This window comes from Rhincodon typus, chromosome 4 (genome assembly GCF_021869965.1).
Source record: "Rhincodon typus isolate 14 chromosome 4, sRhiTyp1.1, whole genome shotgun sequence".
NCBI classification, from domain to species: Eukaryota; Metazoa; Chordata; class Chondrichthyes; order Orectolobiformes; family Rhincodontidae; genus Rhincodon; species Rhincodon typus.
In genome coordinates, this window is record NC_063335.1 from 114535841 (window position 1) to 114558566 (window position 22726).

Below are 22726 nucleotides of genomic sequence, written 5' to 3' on the forward strand. Positions count from 1 at the left end.
GTCAGCCTCTCTGCTCCTATGATGCTGCTTGGCCTGCTGTGTTCATCTAGCCCTGCACCTTGTTGTCTCGGATTCTCCAGCATCTGCAGTTCCTACTATCTTTGAAAATGCTCCAGTTGTTCCAACAATGTTGACTGAAAATGAAAAATGCTGGAAATCACGTCGGGTCAAACAGCGTCCGTGGAGAGACAGCAAGCTAACGTTTCAAGTTTAGATGACTCTTCATCAGAGCTTTCCCTGCATAGGTACTGTCTGACCTGCTGTGATTTGCAGCACTTTTTGATTTCAGTACAGATTCTAACATCTTCAGTAATTTGCTCCTATATTCCAACAATGTTTACTGAACAAGGGGTCACTGTTAACTCTGATTTCTGTCTACAAATGCTGCCAGACCTGCTGAGTTTTTCCAACAAATTCTGCTTTTGTAATGTTTACTGCTGGTTGGTCAATCCGTTATCTATGCTACTACATCACTTCCAACACTATTATCTATAATCTTTACCCCTTTACCTTTCCAGGTGTGCCGAAAGGTCTGCAGTGAAATTTCAACTAGTTGCATAGTGCAGCCTTGGAGAGAGAAAGACTGGGTAAAGTGATATGAGGAATGAGAGGATCAAATTATGAGGAGAGATAAAGGGGATGTGTGACATTCCAACCCTCCACCTTCACATAGGTTCAGCCTTGGGCATGCCTTCATAACAGGATTTGCAAATCCAGGCTCTCCTGTCTGAGTTTGCATGCTGTAAAAACATTCTAAGATGAATCCTGCTGCCCAACTTATCTTATTTTATCATCAGAGCAATGCCTAACATCAGGCAGAGAATGATCTGTGTTTAATCCTTGCTCCATGTCACTCAAGTTTCTCTTCTCTTTGGGCTGCCAGGTCTTCCTGGTGATTCCAAGATTGTTCAGGTCCTGGAGGAGGAATCCCGAATCCGCCTCTCACAGTTCAATCAGAAGGATATCTCCATGGTTTTCAGCAGCGTCATGAAGCTACATCCATCCATTGAGCACCCATTAATTGAAAGCTGTCTCACAGGCTTGGAGAAGAACATTGAGAAGGAACGTCACCCCCAGACCCTGTTCCTCTTGCTCTCCTACTACAAACTGAAGGCTCAGGCACTGCAGTCTGATGGTTACACCAGCGATCAGCTTCTCAACAACCGTAAGATACTGCGATTGGTCAAGCACACACTGGGACATGTCACCAATGTGAGAGACCATGAGATGACCCTCCTGGACGAGATGCTGGCTACATGTGCCCGGGAGACCAGCAACAAATCACTGGAGCTGATCTTCAGCTCTCAACTCTTCTATGAGAACAGGCAGGAAAAGTTCATCAATAGCTTGGCAGGTAGGGTGCAATAGACTTCAACCTATCAGACTTTAACAATCAACCTTTTCACAGATGGTATTCACTTCATCCAGCATTGTACGTTAACTGTTATAACTCGTGATAACATTTAAACCAGTATGGCATTGAAGTGTAACTGGTAGAAGCACATTCAGTGGGTAATCCATCATAACACTGTTACTGGTATAAATACGGAAAGTATTTAACCCAGCTTTGTACTGTAATGTGACAGTGGATAAGCAATGGCACATATTTAAACAGTTCATGAAGGAACTTCAACAATTGTTCATTCCTGTCTGGCACAACAATAAAACTGGAAAGGTGGCCTGACCATGGCTAAGAAAGGGAAATTAGGGATAGTATTCATCCAGGAAAAGGATATGGAGGATAGTGAGATTTGTGTGGAGCATACGAGTATGCTCGGGAATTTTGAGATCAAGAAAGAATTGGTGTCGATTCCGTGAAGAGCATTAAGGTGGATAAGTCCCTAGGGCCTGATGGTATCTACCTCAGGTTATTGAGAGAGGCAGGAGAGGAGATTGCTGGGGCCTTCCCTAGATCTTTGTATCCTTGCTAGCCACTGGAGAGGTCCCGGAGGACTGACGAGTAGCTAATGTTGCTTTACTGTCCAAGAAGGGGAATAGGGATAATCCAGGGAACTACAGACTGGTGAGTCTCACATCAGTGGTTGGGAAGCTATTGGAGAGAATTCTTAGAGATAGGATTTACGCACATTTGGAAAAGCATGGCCTAATTAGGGTGGATCAGCATGGCTTTGTGCAGGGCAGGTCATGTCTTACTAACTTGATTGAATTTTTCGAGGAGGCAATGAAGGTGATCAATGAGGCTGGAGCAGTGGATGCTGTTTACTTGGATTTTGGTGAGCCTTTCGACCAGGTCCCTCATGATAAGCTCATCCAGAGATTAAGATGCATGGCATCCATGGTGACTTGGCTGTGTGGATTCAGAATTGGCTTGTCCATAGAACACAGAGGGTATTGATGGAAGGGTGTTTTTCAGGCTGGAGGGCCGTGACTCGTGATGTTCCGCAGGGATCCGTTTTGGAACCTCTGCTGTTTGTGATATATTTAAATGACTTGGATGAAAATATAGTTGGGTGGGTCAGTAAGTTTGCAAACGATACAAAGATCGGTGTAGTTGTGGAAGGTGTCATAGGATACAGCAGGGTATAGATCAGTTTCAGATATAGGCGGAGAAATGGCAGATGGAATTAAATCCTGGTAAGTGTGAGGTGCTGCATTTTGAGAGATTAATGTTAAGGAAAAGTAATGGCAGAACCTTGAACAGCATTCATGTACAGAGGGATCTTGGTGTTCAAGTCCATAGCTCTCTGAAAGTGGCCACACAAGTAGATAGGGTGGTAAAGAAGGCGTATGGCATGCTTGCCTTTATTGGTCAGGGAATTGACTACAAGAGTCAAGATGTCATGTAGCAGCTTTATAAGACTTTATTAGGTCACCTTAGAGTATTGCATTCAATTCTGGTCACCACATTACAGGAAGGATGTGGAAGCTCTGGAAAGGGTGCAGTAGAGGTTTAGCAGGATGCTGCCTGGATTAGAGGGCATGAGCTAGAAGGAGAGGCTAGAAAAACTCAGGTTGTTTTCTCTTGAGCAGCACAGGCTGAGGGGAGACTTGATAGAAGTATATAAAATTATGAGATGCATAGATAGGGTTGACAGTCAGAGTTGAAATGTCTAATACTATGGGCATGTATTTAAGGTTCGAGGGGAAAAGTTCAAAGGAGAAATGAGGGGCAAGTTTTTTAATCCGGAGAGTGGTAGGAGTGTGGAACGCACTGCCAGGGGTGGTGGTGGAGGCATATAAAATAAGGGGATTTAAGACACTTTTAGATAAGCACATGAATATGCAAGGAATGGAGGGATATGGATCAAGGGCAGGCAGAAGGGATTAGCTTCATTTAGCGTCATGTTTGGCACAACATCATGGGCCGAAGGGCCTGTTCCTGTGCTGTACAGTTCTATGTTCTATTTGATTCCAGGAAGGACATTCAAATTGGCCAAAACAAGTTGCAAACCTGAAGATTGGGAGTATATAGATTTCAGCAAAGGAGGATACAGATTGGTAAAGAAGGGGGAAATAGAGTACAAGAGTAAGCTTGTGGAGAACATATGAACGGATTGTAAAAGTTTCTACAGGTAAGTGAAAAGAAAGATTAATTAAGACAAATGTAGGTCCTTGACAGGTGAAGTTAAAATTCGTAAACTAATTAAATGCATATTTTGGTTCTGTGTTCACAGAGAGGGCACAAATAATGCCCCAAAAATATTGGGGAATACAGGGTCTAGTGAGAGGGAGACTGAAGAAAATCAGTATTAATAGGGAAGTGATTTTGGGGAAATTGATGTGATTAAGGGTTGATAAATGCCTAGGGCCCAAAAATCTACATCACAGAGTAATTATGGAAATGGCCTGAGAAATAGTGGATGCATTGGTGGTCATCTTCCAAGATGCTACAGACATTGGAACAGTTCCTATGGTTGAATGGTAGCTAATGTAACCCCTCTAATTAAAAAAGGAGTTAGAGAGAAAGCAGGGAATTGTAGATTAGTTAGCCTGATGTCGGTAGGAGGGAAACCACGAGTCCATTATAAAAGATTTTAAAAGCAGAGGATTTGGAAAACAATAGCAGGATGGATTTACAAAAGGGATATCGTGCTTGATGAAACTACTGGAGTGTAACTGGTTAAAGTGATAAGGGGAATCCAGTGGATGTGGTTTGCTTGGACTTTCAGAAGGCTTTCACTCATGTTCCCACCTAAGAGCCCACACCTGGAGTATTGTGTGCAGTTTTGGCCTCCCTACCTAAGGAAGGATTTTCTGGCTATGAAGGGAGTGCAGTAAATGTTTACCAGACTGGTTCTTGGCATGGCAGGACTGATATGAAGAGTAACTGGATCAGTTCGGACTATATTCACTGGGGTTTAGAAGAATTAACTGGGACTTCATAGAAACATATAAAATTGTAACAGAAATAGACAGGGTAAATGTTGGAAGGATGTTTGTGATGATCAGGGAATCCAAAACCAGAGGTCACCACCTAAGGATACTGGGTGGCATTTTAGGACTGAGACGAGGTGAAATTTGTCCACTCAGTGTGGTGAGCCTGTGGAATTCTCTGCTACAGAAAGTACTTAAAGCCAAAACACCGTTTTCAAGAAGGCATTAAGTATAGTTCTTAGAGCTGAAAGGATCAAAGTATATGGTGAGAAAGTGGGAACAAGGTACTAGGTTGGATGATCAGGCTTGGAGGGTTGAACGGCTTACTCCTCCTGTTTCATATTTCATTATTTCTGTCTTGAATAAATCCAGACTGTGTTTAACTGGTTAACTGGTAAAAATGCAGATAGTGTTTAATCAGGCACTTTGTCGTAACTAGGATAACTATGGACAGTGTTTAATCCGGCACCACATAGTAACTGGGATAAATATAGTAGTGCTTAATCCAGCACCACAGTGTAACTGGTATGTATACAAAAATGTTTAGTCTGTCTATAAAACCCATCTTATTCATTCTGTGTTTGGGACCCATGGTCATGCATTAGAGCAGGTAACTGAATGTTATGAGTCTCCCACCCAGTGACACCCCCAAGCATATGTTTTGGCAGAAAGTTACTTTCTTTTGTAGCTCTTCATGATCTAATTTTATTCCTCACTTAAACCACATCAGTGATGAATCTACCAAACCATTTTGTGGTTCCAAGGTTTCAGTTTTACATTTACTGACCTGGCCTTTGAACCTTGCTTAATGCATAATCCTGTGCACGGGCAGCTCGATATTTAGTCGGCTGTGAAGGGCTTTGCAGTTGGGTCTGTTTGTGTCTTTTCTGGCCGTAATTGCTTGTGAGCTTCTCAGCAAAGGTCAGGTGTGAGAATCTATTATTTCACAGGGACTGTGGGATCCTACTGAGACATTGAACTGACAAAAATTCCAGCCTCTCATATGAGGGCATTTCTTTCTCTTTTAGAGGAACTCCCAAAGAAAGTGGATAGCATCACCCCCTACACCATGGCACTCATTGCAAAATACATTGCGCGTCATCGACTGCGTGAGACCAGGCTTCTGGACACGATTGCAGAGTTCCTCATCAAAAAGGGTGAAAACCTGGACAGTAAGGTAATTGTTTATAGCTTCTTTAACATAACAGAAAGCATCTTTAGGGATTCACAATGTTGGTGTTTGGGGTCAGCATTGATTGAGGGGATTGAAAGGAAAATAAAACAACAGCATCTTGCATCTATATCGCATCTTTAAAGTCCATTAATTGATCCAAGACACTCCATGGGAGCCTTTTATGCAAAGTTTGGGTCTGGGTATAAGGGGACTTTAGATCAAATACTTGTTAAAAAAGTCAGTTTAAGGGAATGTTTTAAATGAGAGCGAACCAGAAGAGCATAGAAATGAGAAACATGAGTAGGCCATTTGAGCATGCTCGGCCATTCAGTAGGATCACGGCTGATCCTCTATCTCAATGCCATATTCTGGCTTTCTTCCCATACCCCTTGATGCGTTTAAAATCCAGAAAATTATTCTCTTTCATTTTTGAATATATTCTGTGATTTGGCCTCCACAGCCTTCTGTGGTAGAGAATTCAACAGGTTCGCTACCATTTGAGTGAAGAAATATTTCCTCATCTTTGTCCTAAGTGGTCTACCTCATATATTAAGACTACATCCATGGCAACTCACCAACAAGTGAAGGCGTCCTCCCTGCACTTAGTCTGCTGGGCCCTGTCTCAATCGGATCCCCTCTCATCCTTCCAAGCTCTAGTGAGTACAGGCCCAGTCAAACCAATTTCCCCTCACAGGACAGACCTGCCATCCCTGATATCTGCCTATTCCACTCTCTGTTCCTGTCTGTCAACCAAGTCTTGATCCATGCCACTGTATTATCCTCTATCCCGTGTGCTTTAACTTTGCCATGAACCTCTTATGAGGGACCCAATGAAAAGTTTCACAAAAGAGAGATTTCAGGAGGGAGTTCGAGACCTCAAACTCTTGACAGCTGAAGGTGCAGATGCCAGTGATCAAATGGTCAGCAACACGTTTTATGGTCAAATATGATATCAAGATTGTGAATGGTCTGGTTAACCTCAACAGTTACCAGGGAAAGGGATGGAGTTACGAGCTGTGGTATGGAGTTTGTAGCAGATTTGAAAATAGTAAGCTTTGACATTTTATTGGAGGAAATTTCTGCACATCCAGTGCAAATAATAAGACAACTGAGAGATAATGAAGGTAATGCTGAGTTAAGTAGTTACAGGGGATATGGGGGGTGTGCAGAATAGTTAGAGGGAGTCCCTGGCAGGTGTGAATATCTAAAGGGGTGTCCGGAAGTGTGTGACTATTTGCAGAGGGTCCCTGGAAATCCCTGTGTGTGATTATTTACAGGAACTGAAGCTGCTGTCATCGATTAATAGCCTGATATGGGCACTGAACCTGGGTCCTCAGGTTAATGTGGTGTTACAACTTATTCCTCCCAGCTGTGGACTGTTGAAAGTGCCCAAGCTGCATGTTTGAAACCATATATAACAGTGTTTGACTTTGAGTTGTTTTGTGTTGCAGGTAATTCAGAAGCTTGTCTTCCCGTTTAGTCGTATGAACTACAAACCTTCCAATGAAGCCAAGTTTTTTGCAAAGCTGGAGTCGGTGCTGGAGGTCAAAGCCATGAACTCACCCTTGGCCACAGTCAATATCTTCATGTCCATGTTCCAACTGGGACATTTTCCAGGAGCCATACTTGACAAAGTCTTCTCCACTGCTTTCATCAACAACGTGATGAGTATGATTTTCCTTCTTTTTCTTATTCATTCACGGGAGAAGGATGTCGCTGGCTAGGTCAGCATTTATTGTCCATCCCTATTGCCCAGAGGGCAGTTCAGGGTCAACCACATTGCTGTGGATCTGGAGTCACATGTAGACTAGCCCAGGTAAGGATGGCAGTTTCCTTCCCTGAAGGACCATAAACCCCATAGGATCAAAAAAAAAGTCTTTACTCCAGGTGGTGTTGGGAAGGAGGGCCGACTCTAGAGGAGGTGATCTTCTCAAGGTGGCATTATCTCAAGCACTGCAATATGGTTAGTTAAAACAATCTAAAAAAGCAAAAAAACATTTAACCCATGAGCCCCACTCCATTTACTCCTTATTTGGTCACCCAATCACAGACTGTCCCCATCAGTACTATCTCAGTTGAAATAACCTTATTTGGTTATTCTGTCATGGACTCGCCGATAGCTTCTCAAGGGCACTTAAGGTGGGCTAGACATGCTGACCAAGCCAGTGATGCCCACCTCCATTTATAATTTCACAGAAACATCTCACTGACTGCCCTGGAGTTCTTACACTACCATCCTGTTGTGGACATCACATCATTGCCTCATGATCCCTAGAGTGAGGAATGCTGAAATTCATCCCCAATCCTGGGACCTTGTGAATATTTGTGCAAGTTCCTCACTCTGGAACTTGAGGAAGAAGATGGTACGGTGTTAATTTCATTGGATTATTAATCCCTGGTTAATGCTCTGGGGACGATGGTTCAAATCCCAGCATGGTAGCTGGTTGCAATTAAATTAATTTACTAATTCTGAAACTGAAAGCTAATCTCAGTCATAGCAACCACAAAACTATCATTGGTTGTTATAAAAACTGAATGACCTTTGGGAAAGGAAATCTGCTATCATTGCCTTATCTGGCCTCCATGTGACTCCAGACCCACAGCAACATGGCTGACTCTTAACTGCCCTCTCAAATGGCCAAGCAAACCACTCAGTTCATGGAGGAATTGGCGTTGGGCAACAAATACTGGCCCTGCTGGTGATGCTCATGTCAGATGAACAAATAAAGAAAAAAATAATTTTGGGAATAATTGTGTGTAAATCCTCTCTCTGTGAGTAACTGTGCAATTTTTTTTATTGTGGGACCCTGAGAGTAATTGTGTGAATCCCAAGAGTAATTCCAGTTATTTGCAGTGTTTTCTTTGTTTTTTCAGACAGTCCATATGGGTTGATTGTTCGCCGATATCTATCCCTACTTGATGCTGCAGTTGAGCTGGAGCACCATGATTACAAGGGGCCTCGACTGGAGGACAGATACAAAGTGATGATGTTTGACCGCGTACTGACTGCAGATGAGGTGAACAGGAAATACAGGTCAGTGGTCATTCAGAAACCCACCAGGAACACAAACCTTTTCCAAAATTTAATTATTAATGAACCATTATATTGTCATAGACTCCCTCTGTGACAAAATGACATGAAGGAAAAGTCTACTTTGCCATCTAAATGGATTTTCAAGTGAGTGACGAATCAGTGTCAGCTTAGAGAAAAATTGATATAAGGACACAAAAACAGTGACTGTTGGATATGGTCATTTTTCAGGTTGTAGGAACATAGGAACAGGAACAGACCTTTAGCCCTACAAGTTTGTTCCAACATTCAATGATATCGTGGCTGATCTGTGGCCTAATTCCATAACCTGCTTTTAGCCCATATCCCTAATTTATGTGCTTAACAAAAATTTATCTATCTCGGATTTAAAATTAACAACTTATCTGGTATTCATTGGTGGCAGAGAATCCAAACCTCTCCCACCCTTTGTGTGTAGAAGTGCTTCCTAACGTCTCTTCTGAACAGTCTGTCCCTAATTCTCAGACCGTGCTCCTTGTTCTAGAATCCCCAACTAGTGGGAATAGTTTATATTTATCTACCCTGTCATTTCTTTGTTAATATCATGAGGATATTGGTTAGGTCACCCCTTAATCTTCTAGATTCTAGAGAAAACAGGCCTGATTTGTATAATCTCTCCTCATAATTAAAGTTCAGATTGGAAGATGGTAGACAGAGGTGTTCCATGTGGGTCAGTGCTAGGGGGGCAGTTTTATTTCAAAATTTTCTGATGATACCACAGTTGATACCTGATGGACAGTGAGGATGATCTCAATTGACTGCAGCAGGATATAGATTGGTTAGTAGAATGGGCAGACAAGTGGTTGTTGGAATTTAATCCAGAAAATTGTGGAGTGATGCATTTTGAGAGAAGGATTAAGGATCACCTCTATAGACTGAATGACACTTTTCTAAAGAGTGTGCAGGGTTAGGGATCCCAGAGGCATAGAGTTTTGAAGACAGAGGCAGTATTAAGAGAGGAAAGCTTATTGGACCTTGAGCTTTTTAAATAGAGTTATCCAGTTTTTCGGGATCGAAAATAACTACTTCTTCTCCAGTTAAATGGGTTCTGTAATGCTGATAAAGTCAGTGATGCCAACTCTGTCTCATGCAGGGCAGTGGTGTTTGAAGGGTCAGGCAAATGGAATGTTTGGAGGTTTGTGTTCCCTCTGAAGCTTCAACTTTGCTTCTGCACATTCTGAATGAAGTCTCTTCCTGGATGAACTTTCTCCATCTTGTTGACCAAATCGCAGGGTCTTCATTGAGTCAGTAGATATGTTTGACTTCATCAGTGATGTTTTCAGGACACCCCTAAAGTGGGATGATTAGAAAATATCTAACTTTATCATTGCCATCAAAGCCAGGGATTAGCCCTGACAACAAGGTGCAGGGCTGGATGAACACAGCAGGCCAAGCAGCATCATAGGAGCAGAGAGGCTGACGTTTCGGGCCTAGACCCTTCATCAGAGAAGGGGGTTCTGAAATAAATAGGGAGCGAGTGGGAAGCGGATAGAAGATGGATAGAGGAGCGGATAGGTGGAGAGGAAACAAACAGGTCGAAGAGGCGGGGATGGGGCCAGTAAAGGTGAGTGTAGGTGGGGAGTTAGGAAGGGGATAGGTCAGTCCAGGGAGGACGGACAGGTCAAGGGGGCGGGATGAGGTTGGTCGGTAGGAGATGGAGGTGTGGCTTGAGGTGGGAGGAGGGGATAGGTGGGAGGAAGAACAGGTTAGGGAGGCAGGGACGAGCTGGACTGGTTTTGGGATGCGGTAGGGGGAGGGGAGATTTTGAAACTTGTGAAATCCGCATTGATACCATTGGGCTGCAGGGTTCCCAAGCGGAATATGAGTTGCTGTTCCTGCAACCTTCGGGTGGCATCGTTGTGGCACTGCAGGAGGCCCAGGATGGACATGTTGTCTGAGGAATGGGAGGGGGAGTTGAAATGGTTCGCGACTGGGAGGTGTAGTTGTTTATTGCGAACCGAGCGTAGGTGTTCTGCAAAGCGGTCCCCGAGCCTCCGCTTGGTTTCCCCGATGTAGAGGAAGCCACACCGGGTACAGCGGATGCAGTATACCCTGGTTTGTTCATTTGTGGGACGTGATCACCATTGGCTAATTGCCTTTGGGGAGGTGGTAGTAAGCTACCTTCCAGAAATACTGCAATGCATGTGGTGCAGGGACCCACACGGGGCTATTAGGAAGGGAGTTCCAGGACTTGAATGCAGTGAGAATGAAGAAATGGAGAAGACAATGAAGACATTTCCAAGTCAGGATGGTGAGTATCTTGGAGGGAAAACTTGAAGAGGCCGGTGCTCACATGTATTTTTTGATTCATTTGTGGGATGTGGATATTATTGTTTGGGCTAGCATTTATTGATCTTCCCAAGTCACTGGTGGAAGGAGTGAATGTTTAGGGGTGGTGTGGTGGATATGGTGCAAATCAAGCAGCCTGCTTTGTTGAAGGTTGTTGTTGTTGTTGATGTAGATGGTGGATGGCCTTTGGGAAGCCTGCTGCACTCTTCATTGAACCAGGGTTGAGACCCTGGATTAATGGTAATGATTGAATGGGGAATATGCCAATGCCAGACCCTGTGTAGATTGTGGTTAGAGGAACTGTGCTGTTGCTGATGGCCCACAATGTCTCCTGGATGACCAGTTTTCAGTTGTCAGACCTGTTTGAAATCTATCCCATTTAGCATGGTGATAGCGGCACACATCTGCCCTTCTAGCTGTTAAAAGTCATTAGTTTGGGAAGTCTTTCAAAGGAGCATTGGTGAGTTTCTGCAATGCATCTTGTAGATGCATTTGGGGAGGCAATGGCCTAGTGGTACTATCTCTGGACTGACAAACCAGAGACCCAGATAACGTTCCGGGGACCTGGGTTTGAATCCTGCCATGGCAGATGGTGGAATTTGAATTCAATAAATATCTGGAATTAGGAGTCTAATGATGACTGTGAATCCATTGTTGATTGTTGGAAAAACCCATCTAGTTCACTAGTGTCCTTCAAGAAAGTAAACTGCCATCCTTGTCTGGTTTGGCCTACATATGACTCCAGACCCACAGCAATGTGGTTGACTGTTAACTGCCCTGTGGGCAATTCAGGGTGGGGCAATAAATTCTGCCTAGCCTGCAACACCCTCACCCCGTGAATGAATAAAACAAAATGGTACACGTTGCTGCTGCTAAGCATCATGGTGAAGGGAGGAAATGTTTGGAGACGCAATGCCAATTTAGTTAGCTGCTTTATCCTGGATGTTGTTGAGCTTCTTGAGTGTTGTTGGAGCTGCAGTCATTCAGGCAAGTGGAAAATATTCCACCTCATGTCTGACTTCTGCCTGGTGCATGGTTGGCAGGCTTTGTGTTTGTAGCAACAGGATTTATACAGCTGCTCCAGTTAGGTTTCTGTCAAAGGCAGCTCTTAGGATGTTGACGGTAGGAAATTCATTGATTGTAATGCAGTTGAATGTCATGTTAAATATGTTGATTACCTCTGTTGGGAATGCATAATCCCTAAAAATTACAGTGTGAAAGAAATTGGAAGAGATGGAACTGTTTAGACAATTTCTGGATTGGAGAGGATTTGCAGTATGTTTTCTTGAACAAGTAGATGTTGAGAATGTGTTTCCACTCTTACTAAGAATCTCAAACTATTGGATGTAGTTTTAGAATAAAGGGAAATTTATCTAAAACTGAGATGCGAAGGAATTTCCTCTTGTAGAGGGGAATAAATATCTAAATTCTCTATCTCGGAGAACTGTGGAGGCTTGATCACTGAAAGTAATTAATGGGCAGGTAGATAGATGTTTGAAATATCAATGAGTTAAGGACTATGACAAACTGGCAAACAAGAGAAATTGAAGCCTGGGCAGATCACCCATGATCTTGTAGAATGGTGGGGACAGACTTGAGGGACCTATTTCTTAAGCAAATGGAGCAGAAGTAGGCCAATCAGCCCATATTGTCTGATCTGATAAATCTCAGCTCGACTTTCCTCCCTTTTCCCCATAACCGTTGATTAATCCCCACCCTCCTGCCTTTTCCCTGTAACCTCTGAACCTCTTACTAAACAGGAACCTATCTATCTCTGTCTTAAATGCAGTTCCATAGCCGCCTGTGGCAATGAGTTTCAACAAGCTGTGACTGAAGAAATTCCTCCTCATCTCAGTTCTTGTATTTAAAACAAGAGATAGATAGGTTCTTGATTAGTAAGGGGATCAAAGGTTGGGGAAGAAGGCAGGAGAATGGGGTTGAGAAACATATCAGCCATAAGCGAATGATGGAGCAGATTCAATGGACCAAATGGATTAATTCTGCTCCTATACCTTATGCTGTAATGGATTCAATTACATATTAAAAATCTGTCTATATCAGCCTTGAATATACTAAATGATGCAGCTTCAACAGCCCACTGCAGTAAAGAATCTCACAGATTGATTACCCACTGAGATAGAAGAATCCTTCCCATCTTAAATGGGTGACCCCTTATAAAATTTATATAATTACACTCATCCCAATATTAAACTTTAACCAATCAATCAATCAACAGTCTTGTGCGGTAACTCAGAAAACTTTACTCAGGCTAAAAATAATATCTATTAAAAATATCATACCTGATGCAGGCCCAGTCTGGCAGATATATCCTTCAAGACCCAGTCAGCTCACTCAGTACCGGAGCTTTTTCAAATTCATTCATGGGTCATCAGTGGTGTTGGCGAGGTTAGCATTTGTTGCCATTCCTTGAAGTGATTCTGTATACGATACCTTTGAAGGCAATAAGTGTCCATGAAGTTCTGCAAGATTTTAATGTATATACCAATGGATAACTTAATGAAAATTCATGCCAAGTTTTAGAGCACAGAAGGAGGCCGTTTGGCCTGACATACCGATACCGACAGTTTGAAAGAGCTGTCCAATTAGTCCCAATTCCTGCTCTCCTCCCAGAGTCATGCAGATTTTACTCTTTCGATTTCTGCTTCTGTTTCCTATTTCTATTAACCTCCCATAGTCATACAAGCTTTCCCACAATTTGCAATTTCTTTAAATCTGGCCTCTATCCGTTCTTCTAGCTGACTGACTACTCAGGGCTGTGTAGTCAATCTCCTATAAACCAGGTACTGGAAATTCCTGGTTGAAACCTTCCTGCTTTTGGTTCATCCTTTTGATTCTGATCATTATCCTACATTTCCACCATCAATGTTAAATTACAGAGTGTGGCTTGTGTTGCCAGTGCCAAGATAGCTGGCAAAGATGGCTGCCTGCACAGATGGCTGTGGTAATTCCACACTGTCACAAAAGAAACTCTTGACCATTCACTGGATGTCCAGTTAGCCCTTCTGTCTCTCCACTACCACCACCCCTCTTCTCCCCCCCCCCCCCGCCGACTCTCCCATTCTGCTGTCCCTCTCAGCCCAGCCATCCAGCTTATCATTTTGCTGAGGGAGTCGTGAAGTCAATGAGGTGGTGGGTGAGGCACCAAGGGTTTTTTCTCAGCTCATTGGTCTTGAAATGTATTAGAAAACCATCAAGCTGCTACATGAAATAAAATATGAAGTTACTGCACGGGTCTTGTGCGTTCAAAGGAAGCAAAGCTGCCTCCCTACATCAAACAGCCTTTTATTTGTGACCCCTCTGTGAAAGGCTTTGATGGATTTCTCTCTGAAAGGTGTAATATAAATGTAGGTTGCTGTTGGTTATCTGCTGAGCTGAAAATGACTCTCACTATCTCACCTATTGTGTTTTCCAGTTACAAAGGGTTGGTGGCAGAAGCTTTGAGACAGCTGATTGGAGATCAATGTTACAAACAGGATGAGGTACTTCCCCCAGGGTATTATACAGGTAATGACCTTTCAATGAGCACTCTTCATGTTTTAATGCACTGCATCACTTAAGGAATAACTTGTGAACTCTGCTATCCCTGTATTATTATACGTAAATTGCATAGTTTATATAGATTTAATATTGGTTCTTTGAAGTTTGGGTTAGCAATATAGAGGTTTTCTGTGTGTCTGCAGTTACTAACTAAGTTGTATGCATTTCTGTAGCTATGGAGATTTCTTCTAATACAGTTGGGTGAGATACTTTGGCAGCAGTAATGGGTTTTTCACTAACCAAGGAAACCATCTGCAAATGCTGGAAGTGAAACAAAAAAGATTTGCTGGAAAAACTCACCAAGTCTGACAACATCTGTGGAGAAAAAGCAGAGTTAATATTTAGTGTCCGGTGACCCTCTTTGGTATATATGCTGACAATGGGGTAGGAGAGAGGAGAAGAATAAACAATAAGTGGAGATGGAGCCCAACAAGAGAGAGATAACAATTGGACAGACAAAGAAATGAGGAAAGGTCAGTCTGGGAGAATGCATAGCTGCTAATGGGGACCAATAGTGGCTGACATTGGGTTGATCCTGGACAAAATTGATAGTCACATGGACAGATTTCTAGGTGTATATCTGCACAGATTGTTAAAGGTGGCAGAACAGGTGGAGAGAGCAATTAATAAAGCATACAGTTCCCCTAGCTTTATTAATAGGGACATAAGAGTGCAAGAGGAGAGAGGTGAAATTAAACTTGTACAAGACCCTTGTTAGACTGCAGCTGCAGAATTGTGTACAGTTCTGGGTGCTACATCAAAGGAAAGATGTGAATGTTTTGGAGAGAGTACCGAAGCAATTTAAAACAATGGTTGTAGAAATTCGAGACTTCTGTTTTGAGAATAGATTTGGGAAATTGAGACTGTTAATCTTCTGTTCTACAAGAAAAAAGATGAGGTTTTAAAGAAGTATTCAAAATCATGAGTCTGGACAGGTAGATAGGGAGAAACTGTTTCCATTGGTGGAAGGATAGGCAGTGGTGTAGTGTTAATGTCCCTGGACCAGTAATGCAGAGCACCAGTTCAGGGAATGTTGATTTGATGGTGAAATTTGAATTCAATTCTGGAATTTTAGAAAAAGTGCTCATCTAGTGGCAACCATCTAACCAGTTCCAAAGAAGAGTCTTATTAGATGCAAAATTATTTGCATTCATCTGAACAAGGAGAGAAGAATGGGAGAGACGACCTTGATGTAAAATCTGAAAAGAGAGATGGACCCTCCAGCAGTGGGTTCTCACTTTGATCTCCAGTTGGCGTTAAATGAATAGTTGAATCTTTGTTGAGCTTGGGAACGAGCAATGTTAAAGATGGCTCATTTCTGATTGCCACTGTGTGATTGTATGATCCTGTCACACAACAACCTTGTATGATTTGTCTGAGAATGAGATAGCATGGGTTGTGATTCCATCCACAGTTGAATTGTTTGTGTCTGTAGAATGTTGGGAAGACCACACCTTGAATACTGCGTGCGGTTTTGGTTTCCTTATTTAAAGAAAACTGTAAATGCATTGGAGGCAGTTATAGGGTGGGGATGGGTAGGAGAGAGTAGGGCCACCTGCTGGATTTCACAAATCCCACCTTTCTCCTCTGAACACATCAGCAGTCGAATGTAAAACCCAGCCCAGCATCTCTCTCTCTATCCTATCAAACCCCTTCAGCATCTTATATGTTTCTGAGATCAGTCTGCTAGAACCCAGAGAATGTAGTTCCTGTTTACTCAACCTCTCATTGTAGGACAAATCTCTTATCCTAGGGACTAATTTAGTGACCTTCACTATACTGTCTCCAAAGCAGGTGCAACCTTCCGTAAATAGGAAAATCAAAACTGCACACAGCATTCCAGATGTGGTCTCACAACAGCCTTGTTGAACTGTAACAAGACTTCTGTATTCATCTACTCCAATCCCCTTGAAATAGGGGTCAACGTTCCATTTACCTTCCTCATTGCTTGCTGTAGCTGGATGCTAAAGTATTGTGTTCCTTGTGCACACCAACATTTACAAGTTTTGTCTGATCATACTGGGATTTTCTAAGAGATCAGCTAAGATTTCCTATAAATTTGAACTAATAGTATTTGGGCTCTCAGTCCAAGATCTGATCTGCTCTGCTACTGTCCACTTACTTCACATCCTCACAATGGTTCATACTGTTTGTGTAATGTTCATACAGAAAGAGGAGAGACCTAAATTTCTGGAACTGAAAGTCTGAAATTTGATCATAGATTGCAATGTTCTTCCCCTGTCCCTCAACAGTGAAGTGCTTGTAGTGGGGGTGAAGATGTGGATTGACTGAGTTAGATGCTGTTATTTACATGTTCTTTGTTGCTCGTTTACAGATTTCTTGCTGTGGATAAATGGTTCTGGCACTGTTCTGCATATTAATGGGACGATTCACAGTGCTGGCACTCCTTTGTGCCCCTCTGGTTCCAATTCAAAACCCACAGAGAACCCAGCTTCCATCCACGCTCAACCTGACATCCCCTCACTCATCTCCGATTTCCAGAAATTCTCTCCCTTTGGACGTGATGAGGTGATAGTGAAAGAGAAGAGAGATGGTGATCTTCCAACGGAAGTGGGTTTCCTCACACACATCCAGCCTGCAGTGAGCAGTGGACGTTCAGGCACAGCCTCTGTCTTAACCAACTCAACCATTGCGTATAACGCTTATTACCCTCCTTCGAACTACTACACTAGCCTGACCAAGGAGCAGTCACTGGAGAGTCAGGACAGCTCCACACTGAGCAGTCCATCTGACTGTTTAAACCAGGCCCCTAACACCACTGGCTGCTCACCGGTCATTGGCTCCAGTTCCCTCTTTCAGTTCCCCATCGAAAAGATCCTTGATGAGGAAACAGAATCACCACCCCAGAACCAAGAGCACAATCTCTTTAGACCAGAACAGACAGCTCCAAATTTTTACAACAGCCCCCATTACACGGAGGGCCAGGGCAGCGTTGGGCAGGTGGACATGGCGAACCCTGTGCCACCGTCTCTAAACCAACCGTCGCTGATTGAGAAACAGAGACATCTGGACACGGAGCAAGTGAACAGGTAAACACAAAGGGGAATGAACTTGGCACGTCACTCAGTAGAGGTGAGCTTGGCATGAGTTTGATTCTTATCTTGGACGGAATATAAAACCTAGGAATAAAGGACTTGAGGAAGATATTCGAGTATGAGAAAAATGCAATTAGGATGGAAATGTACGATCAGATGGTAAAAGTTTCAAAGGCATTTAGCAAGGGAAAAGACTAAATAAAGTGGGTCTTCGAGAGAATGAGTCCAGACAGTTGAGAAGAAAATAAGGAAATGACAGAAGCATTGATTAGATTGAGTCATGGAGTTTTTACAGGATGGAAAGAGGTCTTTTGGCCCATCATGTCCACGCTGGTCATCAAACAACTATTTATCCCAGTCCCATTTCCCAGCACTTCGCCTGTTGACATGTATGCTATTTAAATATTTCTGAAATGCCTTGAGGGTCCCTACCTCAATCATGCTTGTAGGTAGTGAGTTCCAGATATCTATCATCATCTAAATTAAAAATAAAACTATCTTTAAACAACCCTTCTCAACCTCCTGCTTCTTAACTTAAAACTGTGCCTCTGGTATTAACCCCTCTACAAAGGGTAAAAGCTTCTCCCTATCTAACCTATTTATGCCTTTCATAATTTTGTACACCTCAATTAGATCCCCTTCCCTCAGTCTCTGCTCAAATGAAAACAACCCTATCTTATCTAGTCTCTCTTCATAGCTGAATTGCTGCAGCCAAGACCATAAGAAATATGAACAGGAGTAGCATGTTTGACTTCTCGAGCCTGCTCAGCCATTCAATAGAATCATGGCTGATCCAACGTTTTTCATGGCCACTTTCCTATGTTTTCCCCATAACCCTTGATTCATCTACTGACCAAGAATCTATCCATCTCAGCCTTGAATATACACAAGGACTCTGACTGCTTGGCTCTCTCTGGCAAGGAGTTCTAAAGACTCTCAGCCCTCCAAGAGAAGAAATTCCACCTCATCTCTGTCTTAAATTGGTGCCCCTTTATTTTGGCAACATTCTGGTGAATCTCCTCTGTAACCTCACTAGTGCAATTATATCCTTCCTGTGGATAATTTGTTTCTGCCTTCAGTGTAGAGGATACAAATAACATACCAGAATTAATTATAAAACAAGAGGTGAAAAGGAGGAAAGAACTTAAAACAATTACAGTTACCATCATCGGGAAATGGAGAGGGATGTAAGTTGGCTCATTTGACTGGACAGCCAACGGCATGGATTCAGTTCCCACTCAGCCAAGGTTACTATGAAGGACTTTCCTTCTCAACCTTTCCGCTCACCTGAGGAGTGGTGACCATTGGGTTCATCGCTCTCTCTAATGAGAGAGCAGCCCAATTCTGTTAAGACCACGGTCACTTTACCTTTACTGGGAAAAGTATTAGAATTAAAGGCTGATGATGGAGTTGAGATTTCTGCTGTTGTGTGCCTTCAGTCAAAACCCCCCAGATCCTGATGGACTTCATCCTAGGGACTTAAAGGAAGTGACTACTAGGATGGTAGATAATTGGTTTTAGTTTTCCAAGATTCCTTAGATTCTGGAATGGTCCCATCACATTGGGAAATAATGAATGTAAGTCCTCTCTTCAGGAAGGAGGGTGACTGAAAACAGGAAACCAAAGGCCAGTTAGCTTAACGTCTGTCATACAGAAAATACTAGAATTTATTGTTAAAGAGGTTATAGTAGGGTACTCAGAAAAAAAAATTAATGTAATCAGACAAAATCAACATTGTTTTGTTGAATTTAGTAGTGTTCTGTGAGGAAGTAACAAGCCATGTGGATAAAGGGGAGTTTGTGGATGCTCTATAGTTAGATTTCCAGATGGCATTTGACAAGGTGGGCCAGTAACAACCATAAAATGGACAGCGTATACAAGAAAAAATATTGGGCACTTGTGGTAAAAGGACGGCAATAATTATGGGTGACTTTAATCTATATAAACTGAAAGAATCAGACTGCTTGTAATAGCCTGGCCAAGGATTTAATAAAATGCTTTTGCGATAGTTTCTGAGACCAGTACATTTTGGGTCAAGTCAGTGAGAGGGTTATGTTAGACTCAGTATTTGTAATATGACAGGATTAATTAATAACCCAGAGTAAGAACCCAAGAAAAAAAAAATGCCCAAGCCTTCAACTCCTCTTTTGTGCCTGCTCCTCATAGCCCTCAACTACTTGATGTTTCCAAAATCTATTGACCTCTTCTTTAAATACTTTCAGTGATCTAACCTTCATCACTCTCTGAGGTAGAGAATTCCAGACATTCAACTATCTTCTGGGAGAAGAAATTACTTTGTATCTCTGTTTTGAATGTGTCCCTTTTTATTGTGTAATTATGAACCCTAGTTCATGATTCCCCCATTTGTGGAAACATCTCAATCACTGAATCCTGTGGTGCAGAAGAAGCCCTTCAGCCAATCGAATCTACACTGACAAAAACTGCTCCAAATCTATACTAGTCCTACTTTGCAGTACTTGCCCCATAGCTTTGCATGTTATAACATTTCAAAATGTCAGACTTGCCAAAATTCAATCACATTTGTTAGGCATGACCTCCCTCTGAAAAAGGTATACTGACATGTACCTGATCAGATCTTGCCTTTCCAAGTGGAGATTCTGTCCTTCAGAAATTACTCCAATACTTATCCTACTACTGATGTGAGACTTGCTGATCTGCAATTCCCTATTTATCTCTACTCACCCTTGAAAAGTGGAACCAGATCAGCTGTCCTTCAGTCCTCTGACATGGCACCGTTTTTTCCTGACAGTGTAATCACCAAAGATCCTTAGACTACGTTTTCCAAACCCACAACCACTTCCATCTCGAAGGACAAGGACAACAGATGCATGGAAACACCAACACCTGCAAGTTCCCCTCCAAGCTACCCACCATCATGACTTGGAAATATATCGTTATTCCTTCACTGTTGCTGGGTCAAAATCCTGGAATTTCCTCCCAAATGCCATTGTGGGTCAATCCACAGCAAGTGGACTGCAACAGTTCAAGGCAGCAGCTCAGTGCCACCTTCTCAAGGGCAACTAGGGATGGGTAATAAAATGCTGGCCAGTCAGCAATGTCCATGTTCCACAAGTGAATAAAAAAAGTTTAAAATTTCACCATTGTATCGGATTACATTTGTAAGTCAGATGTTCTTAAATCAGAGACGTTCAATATAAAGAAATGTCCTACCATCCATAGTTAACTGAAGAATTTAGGGAAAGCATCAAACGTAAGGAAAAGCATATAATTGCACAAAGGTGTGTAGCAGGTCAGATGTTTGATCAGAATTAACATTCCCTCTAATCTGTGGTTGATGTTCCTCACACACCACCTGTTGTACCAACATGTTGACTTCAAGTTTTGGAAGTTGCCACCACGCATGGACCTCGGAGGATTGTGCACCAAGAAAAAAACGTTTGAAGGTGTCAGATTATAAAGAACAGCAAGGAATGGCTAAAAGTAGTCAGGAGAAAGAAATTAAGAAATGTATGGGAGACAGCTAGGAATGCAAAAGCAGAATAGCAAGAGTTTTTCCAGGCATTTAAAAAGGAAAAAAATGTAAAATGTGTAGAAAAACAGAAATTGCTGGAAAAGCTTAGCAGAACTGAGGAAGGGTCACTCAACCCGAAATCTTAGCTCTAATTTTTCTCCAAAATGTTGCCAGACCTGCTGAGCTTTTCCAGCAATTTGATTTTGTTTCTGATTTACAGCTACTGCAGTTCTTTCAGTTTTTATGTAAAATGTGTGTTGGTCCTCCAGTGAGTGAGAATGGGAAGGTAATAGTAATTAAAAAGGAAATGGCAGCTGAAATGAACAAATATTTTGCTTCATTCTTCACTTTCAAGGATATAAAAATCATTCTAATAGTAATTGTACATCGGGGGTGGAAGGGACAGAGGAAATCCACTGGGAGTAGTGGTACTGAGCAAACTGAGGGTACCGAGGAGTTGCAGGCTGTTAGATCTCCACTTCCTGATCAGCTTCATCTTAGGATCTAAAAAGAGATCGCTAGTGAGGTATGGAATGTGTTGGTGTTAGTTTTCCCAAAGTTCCCTGGATTCAGGAAATGTTCTATCAACTGGAAAGTAGCAAATATAACCCATCTATTCTAGAAGGGAGGGAGGCAGTAAACATGAAAATACAGACTGGTTGGCTTGATGTCTGTTGTATTGAAGTGTTGGAATTAATCATTAAAGAGAGTATAACTGCACACTTCAAAATCTCAAGGTGATCATAAAGACCCAGGATGGTTTCTTCAAAGAAAAGTCATGTTGAACCAATTTATTGAAATACTTTTGAAGGAGTGATGTGCTGTGGATAATGGAGAGCGTGTAGAGATAATTTGGATTTTCAGAAGGCATTTAATAAGGTACCACATCAGGGAATACTGTGGAAAATAAAAGCTTATGATGTATGGGTAACATATCAGCATGGATAGAAAATTAGCTGGCTGGCAGAAAACAAGAGTGTGTGTGTAGATGGGTCTTTGTCTGATTGGTAGGATGTGACATGTTGAGTCCTGCAGTGGTCTGTGCTAGGGTCTAAACTTTTTATGTCAATGAAGATGAATGGAGCAAAGGCATGGTGGCTACATTTGCAGATGCTTAAATGTATGGTTGATAAATGTGCCGACAACTCCAAGATAGGTAAGAAAATAGGTTGTGAAGAAGACATTTATGAAGATTGTATGTATGGTCAGATAGAGATCTATAGATTTATTTTAAATGTGTATAGTTAGATTTGAGTGAATGGGCAAAAAGACTGGCAATAGAGTGTATAATGTGGGAAGAGTGAAGTTGTTCACTTTGGCAGGAAAAGTGAAAAAAAAGCAAAGTATGGAGCAAGGCTGTAGAACTCCGAGATATCAAGGAGTTTAAATGTTCTAGTGCATGAGCTACAAAAAGTTAAGAATGTGGATATAGCATATTATCAGGAAGGCTAATGGAAAGCTGTCCTTTACTGCAAGGTCATCGATGAAACCACATCTTGAATACTGTGTGCAGTTTTGGCCTCCCTTTTTGAGGAATGGTATAAATGCATTGAAGGCAGTTCAGAGGAGGTTTACTAGAATGATTGCTGGAATGAGCCAGTTTTGTGAAGAAAGGTTAGACAGATTGGACTTGTTTCTACTGGAATTCATAAATGTGAGGGGTGACTTTTTTTTAAATTCACTCATGGGATGTGGCTGTCACTGGCTGGGCCAGCACTTATTACTCGTTAAAAATTGAAATAATTGCAGAT

General features: G+C 42.2%; 1 protein-coding gene across 2 annotated transcripts in view; it reads left to right on the forward strand.

Moving 5' to 3' along the window:
• The window catches only part of fastk (Fas-activated serine/threonine kinase), a 48729-nt gene that overhangs the window by 12846 nt on the left and 13157 nt on the right, over positions 1–22726 (forward strand). For both annotated transcript variants that reach the window (XM_048595886.1, XM_048595887.1), the window contains exons 3-8: positions 884–1354; positions 5364–5512; positions 6961–7177; positions 8384–8543; positions 14302–14393; positions 16762–17476. In XM_048595886.1, coding sequence (XP_048451843.1) covers positions 884–1354; positions 5364–5512; positions 6961–7177; positions 8384–8543; positions 14302–14393; positions 16762–17476 — 1804 coding nt within the window. The remainder of the gene's footprint in view (positions 1–883; positions 1355–5363; positions 5513–6960; positions 7178–8383; positions 8544–14301; positions 14394–16761; positions 17477–22726) is intronic.